Raw genomic sequence first — 9,560 nt, 5'->3', positions numbered from 1 at the left:
AATGGGGGGGGGGAGGACTAATTCTATCTGTGCCACCTTGGGCCAGCTCATTAACATCCAAATCATCTCAATTGTCAGCAGCTTGGTCTTACTGCATGTAGTTGGAATGCCTGGCATCTGATCTTCTAGGGCCGTAAGGCGCTGGCCGTGGTGCCTAGATGGCTTCACCTGATTCACTACATGTTACCAGGACCTGACTTTTGATGAATATATAATACAGTTTGTAAATCACGCTCCTTTGGTCTTTGGGATGGTCTACGTGACTTCTAGACTCCCCCTTGCAATCTCACTTCCTGTGATTGCCCCTTTATACTGGCTACTTATAAGCTTACTATACTGACCACAGGGAGACCAGGAGAAGATACAATTTTAACACACGGCCCTTGACTGAAAAAGGGAAATTTGGAGGAAGGGTGAGTGAGCGGTGGGGTTATGGGGAAAGATAACTGACAAGCAGCAGAAAAAGCGCTGGACTTGGGAGTCACAGGAATCACAGGAATGTGATTCTCAGCAGCCAGATCTTGGACGTGGTAACTGGCATGCTAGTCCCGTCACTCTAGCACTCTTGGGTCCGGGTTTCCTCGTCCATAAAATGAGAGGGTTGGACTGGAGGACTCCTAAGGTCCCCTCCAGTTCCACATGGAAGATCCTGTGACCTAGAATGATGTCTGCCTGACCCATGAGGAAAGTGAAGCTCCCAGAGTTGGGTGACTTGTCCATTGTCACACAGGTCGAGGTTTTTGGACTCTAAACCTGGGGCTCTTTCCGGTGTAAAGGCCACTTCTACTGATCATATTAAAAAATAACCCTTCTATACCTCAGCTTTGCAGGTTGGTGTTTGTTTATTTTTAAAAATAAATGGTGGACTTTGTCAATGGCCTTTCCTGAATAAAATCATGTGGCTAGAAGTGTTTTTATTTTTAGCAGGATTATTTAGATTAACTGTTTTCCTATGGCTGAACCGTCCTTGCACACCTCGTATAAATACAACTGGGCCAAAGCAAATATGTTTTGGGGGTTACCCTGATGAACGACTCACCTCTTGATGCTAAGCCCTCCTTAGGAGCACCAGAAAAGGGGGAGGTCAGGGATGTAGCACAGACTAGGGGATCCTCAAATGGCAACACCACGGCAGCCATGACACTTTAAGAGATCCTCAGGAAGGCCTCCTGCCCCCTGCAGAGCTTGATCCTCTAGGGAAGACTGCAGAAGAACAAGGCCTGGAATCCCCCAGAAGAAGAAAGCTTGGAAGGGCTAGGACTTGGCTGGTGGAGCTTGGGCCCACATTCTTGAACCCAGGTCCCACAGGCAATGGGAGGCAGAGGCAGAAAGACCCCCAAGGTGGCAGACGCCGTGTCTCCTGCTTCGGTTATCTTGCGCCTGTTCTCTCTCTGGGTGCCGCATCCCCCACTTAGGATCAGGACAACTTGTAGCCTAGCACCCAGCAGCCACTTAAATGCTTGGCAAACCGAGGTGAACCAGCTATTATCTGCACATAGCAGCGGCTTAATAAATGGTTCCCAAAGTTTCCTGGAAGTTAACTTGAGGCAAGCTTCAGGCTGGGAACCAAGGGAATAATCAATGACCTTGTCTATTCCAGCAGAATGCAAACTCCCCTACGGCAGGACCTGCTTTTGCTTTTTCCTCCTAACTCAGGTGCCCAGAACACAGGAAGGGCTCAATAAATGCAACTGTCCCTGGCTTCCTGTCATCACCCCCCCCTCCCCCCCCCCCCCCCAGCAGATTCATCACATGTGCTGGATGCTGCATGGACAGTTGGGGCCAGGGGCAGGACGGCAGCATGAACCTCTACAGGACCAAGGAAGAAAGGCCGCTGCCTCCACGCACTCACCTGCCATCACCGGGTAGCTGAAGTGCTCGGCCGCAGGATCCAGGTTCACCACTTGCACCGAGCGGTTCAGGGTTTCACAGTGCTGGACCATGGTGTGACAGTACGTGCTCTGAAATGACAGGAAAGCTGGTACTGATGGAGCAGATGAAATCATAGGGCCATGCCTCACATGAGATTGTCCAAACCCCAAGGGACACAAACAGGACGGGTAAATAAGAGAGGGACAAATAGATGGATAGACAGCTGAGGCCTCGTAGGTCAGGGAAAACCTCTTTCTATGGGAGAGGTCTTTGAGCAGACTGCACAGTTTCCAATGGGTCAGCCCACTGGGGAATGAAAAAGGGGAACAAAAAAACACCTCCCTAGTAAAAAGGAGCAGATCTCCAGAGCAGCTGGCTTTGGGCTAGCCCTCTGGGCCACGGTTTCCTGTCTGCCAATGGGAGGGGCGGGAGGGGCTGAGCTGGGACAGGTCAGGAGGCCTGTGATTCCAGGCAAGCCTATCAGCTCTCTGAGCCTCAGTGTCCTCATGGGTAAGATGGGAGTGGGTGGGTGGGAGTACATCATCTCCAAGGCCCTTCCAGGTCTGAATCTGCAAGTTTAGTTACTGTTACTGATCTAGGGCATCAGGGGTCTCCATAAAGTCTCTCATCTTACAGCGGAGCAAGACGAAGGTTAAGCAAGTTACCAGAGATCACACTGGTAATAAGTATCAGAGACAGGATCTGAACTTGGGTCCTTGGCCTCCAGAGCTGGTACTCCATCCACTGGCCCTTGCAGGGACTGCCCCCCATGAGCTCTGCTCTCCCAACACTTCTCTCCTTCATCAAATTATGATTCTTTCAGGCCCAGCTCAACATTCACTCCTTCTCTACACCTGACCCAACCTATCCCCATTGCATATTAGCTGGAGCGCTTAAGTGCTCACTATGTGCCAGGCCCTGCCCTCAAGCCTGATACTGATCAGCTGTGCATTCCCAGGCAGGCCACCTAACTTCTCTGGGGCTGAATTTCCTCATCTGTCCCTCCTACAGCTCCTTGTGCTGCTGCCACAAAAGCGTCTGTGGACAATCTGGCAAACCTTTAGGCTCTCTCTGAATGCCAGGCCTCCCCCTCCTCCTCTATAATTTCACACCCTTCAGCTCTAATGTCCAGTGGAATTCATGGGCTTCACTGACGTATTCCAACCACCTCCTGCATGCTCCTGGTGGGAGGGACAGTCTTTGACTTCATCCATGTAATCAATAATTATAAACATTTACTATAGGAACTATCCTGACCGGGTGACCCCAGATAAGATGGGTGCTCTGGGCGATTCACTATGACCGTTTGTTGCAGAGAAGGCACCAATCTGCCTTGGTAGATGCATTTTCCTCACTGGGAAGTTTTCTATACCAAAGAAATCATCAGTCCAGTCATCACCCCTGGTCTATTCTGGTCCTGGTCTTAAGCTGACATTCTGTTCCTTTGTAGAGGCTGGTGGGGGGCTGAATTAGGGGCTGTATATGCAGCAGGCCAGACCAACCTGCCCTGCCCAACTTCATCTCACGCTGGTCACACAGGGCTCCCCTTGGTCCCTTCCCAGGATCACTTGGGTCTTCATGAATCTGCCCCAGCCATGGTTCAAAGACCCTCCCATTGCCCTCTTGGTCTTTCCAGATCGGGCACGGTTCTGCCTCCTCCAGGAATCCGGCTTCTCCTGAATTCTCCCAAACATTGAACCCTGCCCTTCTCTGAAATCCAACTATACTTAGAGCCAGCAATTAGAGCCTTTCATGTGTTGCTTTTTAAAAATAAATTCACAATGATATGTTTTGTTTTTATACCACCTACATTTTTCACTGTATCCTTCTCCCTTAATATCCCTCCTACCCCAAGTTTGGTGTTAAACTTGTCTGGAATCAAGTCCTGTCTAACTTTGGACAAACCTCAGTTCTTCTCATCTTTTGAATGGGAATGGTAATTGTAATAATAAATAACAATAAACTCTTGGTATTCTGCAAAAACAACCCCAAAAACAACATCAGGAAGCAAACCTCAGAGCCACGCAATGAAGTTCTGACAGGGTGTGACAGGTTCTAAAAAGATTTTTCTTTAAACATCATTAGTTATGAGGGAAGGTAAAGGGTAGAGGTGAAAGGGAAAGAAAAGAAATACTTGTTCATGTAAAAAAAAGTAAAATAAAAAAATGACAATCAATTGAGTGGCTCTATGGCCACAAAGGAGAACTCCAAAACCAGTACTATCTGGGTCCAAGGCTGCCTCTGAGCCTCTGACACATGTGACTGGCAACTCAACTCTCTAAGAGAAGGGGTCAACCTGTACCTGTGGAGAGGCTTTTCCATCCAGGGAAATCCTTATGCCAATGAAATCGCAGGTCCTGCCTCATCCCTCTCCTAATAAGAACAGCTCTCATATGGAATGTTAGTTATTATTGTGACAATAACATTTATGTAAGTATATTATAATTAAATATATTATAGCAAATGGACACATTAAAGTACCAGCTTTTATGGCCACAGCAATTTATATTTGCATGGTATTTTATATGCTTTATTTCATTTGAGCTTCCCAATAACTAGTTATTCAGTCATATCTGACTTTTTGTGATCCTATTTGGGGCTTTCTTGGCAGAGATACTAGACTGGTTTTGCCATTTCCTTCTTCAGCTCATTTTATAGAGGAGGAAACAGGCAAACAGGGTGAAGTGACTTGCCCAGGGTCACATGTCTCAGGCTGGATTTGAACTCAGGTCTTCCTGATGCCAGGTCCAGTACTCTCTCCACTGAGCTGCCCCCAACCCTATAAGTAGGTGCTCTTATTAATTATCCGCATTTTACAGAAGAGAAAACTGAGGCTGAGAAAAGCGATGCAGGTTATCCAGCTAGCAAGCATCAGGGGCAGGCTGGGAAGCCCAGACTTCCTGCCTCCACGTGCAGCCCGCCCTGCCCAGCCTGGGTGCACCCAAGCGCACAGTGCTGCTGTGATCTTCTCCGCTTTCAGCTTTCCAAGAGGTCCCACACCTGGCTCTTTCTCCCCATCAGAGTTCACCTTGGGAAGAGTTCAAGCACTCCCAGATGTATATTTTCTCACCTTGGGGGTCCCCACATTGTAAGCACTTAAATGCTTACTGAATTAAGTGGAATAGGATTATCCTTCAGCTGCCCTCATTTGAGAGAGACAAGGCCTGAAGTGGGAAGAGAGACAGCTCTGACCCTCCTGCCTCATGCAATCTGCAGCATGTCACTGTCCCTCGGAGCCTCAGTTTCCCCATCTATAAGATGAGAAAAGTAAACATTTGTGTTCCAGAGCTCTGGGCACTGATGTGAGGAGCCAGTATTCAACTACTACTCAGTAAATATTAATGAAAAGTCCAGGGAAACACTAAGGAAGCAGCGTGGTCCCCTTCCCGACTTCTCGGGTGTCCTCTAAGTCTCAGCTGAAGTCCCCCCTTCTACAGGAAGACTTTACCAACCCCTCTTCATGCCCAGGGCCTTCCCTCTGTGGATTATTTCCATATATCCTACTTTTAGTTTACCTGCAAGTTGTCTCCCCCATTAGGCAGTGAGTACCTCCACAACAGGGACTGTCTTTTATCTTTCTTTACATCCCCACTACCTAGAACAATATAGTATACAGCAGGCATTTAATACACACTTAACGTCTGACTGATATGGAGTAACATAAAGAGTGTTGGATTTAGAGTCAGAGGCCTTTTTTTGTTCAGTGGGGTCCAACTCTTCATGACCCCACTGGGGTTTTTTTCCTGGCAAAGACACTGGAGTGGTTTGTCATTTCCTTCTCTAGCTCATTTTACAGGTGAGGAAACTGAGGCAAACAGGATAAAGTGACTTGCCCAGGGTTCACATGGCTAGTAAATGTTTGAAGCTGGATTTGAACTCAGGTCTTCCTGACTAGGCCACTGTATCACTGAGTTGCCAGAATTAGAGGACCTGGGTTTAAATCCTGGCTCTTCCACTTATCTCCCTGGGCCTGTTTTTTTGGCTCTAAAATGGAGTGTTTGGCCTCAATGGCCTCTAAGATCCTTTCCAGTCCTCGATCCACAATTCTTGACCTCCAAAGCATAGTGAGTTCCCTAAGGGCAGGGGCAGCTTGACATCTTTCTCTCCCAGACCTGAGCACAGCTTTGGACACAAAGGACAGCGAAAAAGGTCATGGAAGCATTTTACTGGTATAGGAAACTCTGGCCGGTGAAGGTCGGCATCTCTTCAGGTATTGTCTTAGAACAGGTCTTTAATCACTGCTTATTGGATGATCATGTCTGTACTCAGCTTGGTTACATGCTGTTTCCCTTGTCTCCCCTGAGGACAGGGCCTGGTCCATTTTCGTCTATATTTTCCATCATTTACTAGTAGCCCCTGGCATATAGGAGGCACTTAATAAATGCTCGCACATAGACTGTTGTCTTTGCATCCCTGGTGCTCAGCACACAGTAATTAATAAACGTTTGTGGGTGGACTGATTACTGTCTTTGTACCTCTGGGCACCCAGCATTCAGGAAGCACTTAAATGTGGATTGTCCAGATTACTGCTCACCACTGGGGACACAAAAGATGAAATGAGCCTTGAAATTATAGGATCACACATGATCCAGGGCTGAAAGAGACCTTAGAGATCATTTACCTAAATCTTTGATTTTATAGCTGAACATGCTGAGGACCCAGGAAAATGAAGTATACAGTAGTCAATAAACATTTATTAAGGGCCTACTATGTGCCAGACACTGTACTAAGTGTTGGGGATACAAAAAGAGGGAAAAGACAGCCATTGCCCTCAAGGAGTTTACAATTTAACTAGAGGGAAAACAGACAACAAATATGTACAAATATGCTATTTACAGGATAAGTATGAAGTAATTAACAGAAGGAAGGCACTAGAATTAAGAAAGTAAGACTGAGAAAGGTTTCTTGTAGAAAGAAGGGATTTCAGTTGGAACCTGAAGAGAGAAATGGAATGTCCTATTTGAGGAAACGCTTGGAGGCCAGTATCATTGGGCCTAAGAGGCCATGCTGGGAAGTAAGGTGTAAGAAGACTAGAAAGACAGGAGGGGGCTAGATGATGAAAGGCTTTGAATGCAAGCAGGGATTTTGTATTTGATCCTGGAGGCAAAAGGGAACCTCTAGAATTTACTGAGCAGGAGGGTGACATGGTCAGATCTGCATTTTAGGAAAATCACTTTGGTGGCAACAGAATAGAGGATAGATTGGAATGGAGAGAGACCTCAAGCAGGTTGACCAGTAGCTACTGCAATAGTCCATGTATGAGGTGATGAGGGCCTGTACTAGGGTAAGGGGTGACATTATAAGTCCTTTAAAAAGATCACTTTGACAGCTAAGTGGAGGATAGACTGAAGTGGGGAGAGACTAGAGGCAAGGCAGACCCACCAGCAGCTTTTGCCATAGTCTAAGGGTGAGGTGATGAGGTCTTGTAACAGGGGGAGGCAAAGTCAGAGGAGAGAAAGGGTTGTATTGGAAAGATGCTGCAAAGGTGAAACTGACCAAAGATGATGCAAAGGTGAAATGGACAAGAGATGATGCAAAGGTGAAACTGACCAAAGATGATGCAAAGGTGAAATGGACAATAGATGATGCAAAAGTGAAATGGACAAGAGATGCTGCAAAGGTGAAATTGACCAGAGATGCTGCAAAGGTTAAATGGAGAAGAGATGCTACAAAGGTGAAACTGACCAGAGATGTTACAAAGGTTAAATGGACAAGAGATGCTACAAAGGTGAAACTGACCAGAGATGTTACAAAGGTTAAATGGACAAGAGATGCTACAAAGGTGAAATGGACCAGAGATGTTGCAAAGGTGAAATGGACAAGAGATGCTGCAAAGGTGACAGTGACCAGAGATGTTGCAAAGGTGAAATGGACAAGAGACCCCTGCAATGGTGAAATCATCAAACTATGGTAATAGCTTGGAAAAGGGGGGGGGGGAGGGGTAAGAGAGAGTAAGAGTCCAGAAGGACTCCTAGAGTGACAGGATTTGAACCAAGGTCTTCTAGCTTTGAATCCAAGGTGCAATATTCACATTTGCTCTTCTATACTTGCCTCTATGACCCCCTCTGATTGTTTTAATTATGCCACATTTAAAATTGCCCCACAGAACCTCTTCTGGTGTTGGAAGCACTTTACAAAGTTATGAAAGATTAAATGATTAAAGCCTACAGCCATAGTGTTATAGAGATAACTCTGGGTTCACAGGACTCTAGCTCTGGAGCTGAAAGGGACTTCAGAAGGTAACTTGTCCAACATCTTCATCCTATGGATCTCAGTTTTTGAGTTGGTAGGGGCTATAGAGTCCAGCTTTATCCTTTCTACAAAGGAAGAAACTGAGGCCCAGAGAGGGGTATGTGATATGCCCAAGATCTAACAGGCTGTAAGTAGCAAAGCCAGGTTTGGAACACAAGCCCTTCCAACAAGAGTGTGGTGCAGTATAAGAGAGAACAGGAATTGAAGTCTGAAGACCCTAGGCTCTTGGCTTGGGCAAGTCACTTAACTGTCCTGGTCTCAGTTTCCTTTTCTGTAAAATGAAAAGATTGGACAAAATAACCTCTAAGGTCATTTCCAGCCCTGAATCTATGATGCTATGACCTTGGCATGAAAAATCTTTAGGTGGCAGTAAATGGTTAGCGCCTTTGAGATCTCCAGAGCTGTCTGTCCCCACCAAATAGGTACCTCTGGCAGGTTTCATCCAAAGGGAAAGGCTTCTAATACAGGGCAGTAACTGATCTTCCCCTGGCGTTTTAAGATTTGCCATCTATGGTTTCATCTCACTTAAGCTTCACAACAACCCTGTGGCCTGGGCAGCTATTTGGATCCCAGTTTTACAACAGAAGGGAAGTGACCTGCCCAAAGTCACACAGGTAGGAGAGGACTGATCTCGTATTGATGTTGGTCAGTCAGCCTTCCTTGACATCCCTAGGGTCCTTTTAGATTTCATCCCCTGTGCTTAGTACAGTGCCTGTCATATACTAGGAGCTTAATAAATGACGATCGATCAATTGAGTATTGAATTTGTTGGGGGTAGATTGGAGCTGGAACTCCCAGGGTGGTCGTGCCCTCCACCTCGGCAGATGTTGACTCTTCTGCATCTGGCAGCCTTTGGGAGGTGACTGGCCCTGGGTGCTACAACCACCCTGGGCCGGAAAGCAAGGACTCGACTCCACATCCCTCCAGGCCGGCTGTGCCACTCTGCCCCTACTATGTGCCTAGTATACAGCAGACGCCTAATAAGTGCTCGTTGAATTGAATGTTGTTCTGGATTCTCTAATGTTCATATTTGCATCCCCAGGCCATTAAGGAGGCAGCTCCGAAACAATCCTTGTCCCAAGAACCCAGGCACCGCCTCTCTTCTCCCCCCCACCCCCCCGCCCCGGAGTTTGGGGGCGGATGCAGAACCCCGTTTCTGTAGGTTGTGTCCACATCTTAAGGCTCCCCAGACGCCCGGGAGTTAAGGGTCATCCGGAGCCTTAAAGTTTCCGTCTCGTTCCCAACAGCTTCCTGCCAACACTGACCTTTCCGCTGCCGGCGGGGCCCATCACCAGCTGCGCGTACCGAGGCATATTGACCCTCGTGGGTCTCCGCCGAGACCGACAGAGCCCGAGGAGAAGAAGCACGCCAAGAACGTCCCGGCAACTTCGGAGTGCGCACAGTCCGCGATTCGACTTCCGGAGGGCGGGAGGGCC

At 47.4% G+C, this 9,560-nt stretch overlaps 1 protein-coding gene across 3 annotated transcripts in view; it reads right to left on the bottom strand.

Annotated features, from left to right (window-relative positions):
* GPN3 (GPN-loop GTPase 3) overlaps positions 1–9,558 on the bottom strand; it is a 23,385-nt gene extending 13,827 nt beyond the window's left edge. For all 3 annotated transcript variants that reach the window (XR_011167096.1, XR_011167097.1, XM_069081414.1), the window contains exons 1-2: positions 9,390–9,558; positions 1,853–1,961 (exon numbers count right to left, since the gene is read on the bottom strand). Coding sequence is in view for 1 of the 3 variants with exons in the window: in XM_069081414.1 (XP_068937515.1) it covers positions 1,853–1,961; positions 9,390–9,437 (157 nt within the window). In the remaining 2 variants the exon portion in view is untranslated. The remainder of the gene's footprint in view (positions 1–1,852; positions 1,962–9,389) is intronic.
* Between the last annotated feature and the right edge of the window lie 2 nt (positions 9,559–9,560).

The sequence above is a fragment of the Petaurus breviceps genome, unplaced genomic scaffold (assembly GCF_028583685.1).
Source record: "Petaurus breviceps papuanus isolate PSGF00001 unplaced genomic scaffold, PetGlider_PUasm1.0 99, whole genome shotgun sequence".
Classification (NCBI taxonomy): Eukaryota; Metazoa; Chordata; class Mammalia; order Diprotodontia; family Petauridae; genus Petaurus; species Petaurus breviceps.
The sequence above is the reverse complement of the archived record's forward strand: the minus strand, read 5'-3'. Positions and strand labels throughout refer to the sequence as shown.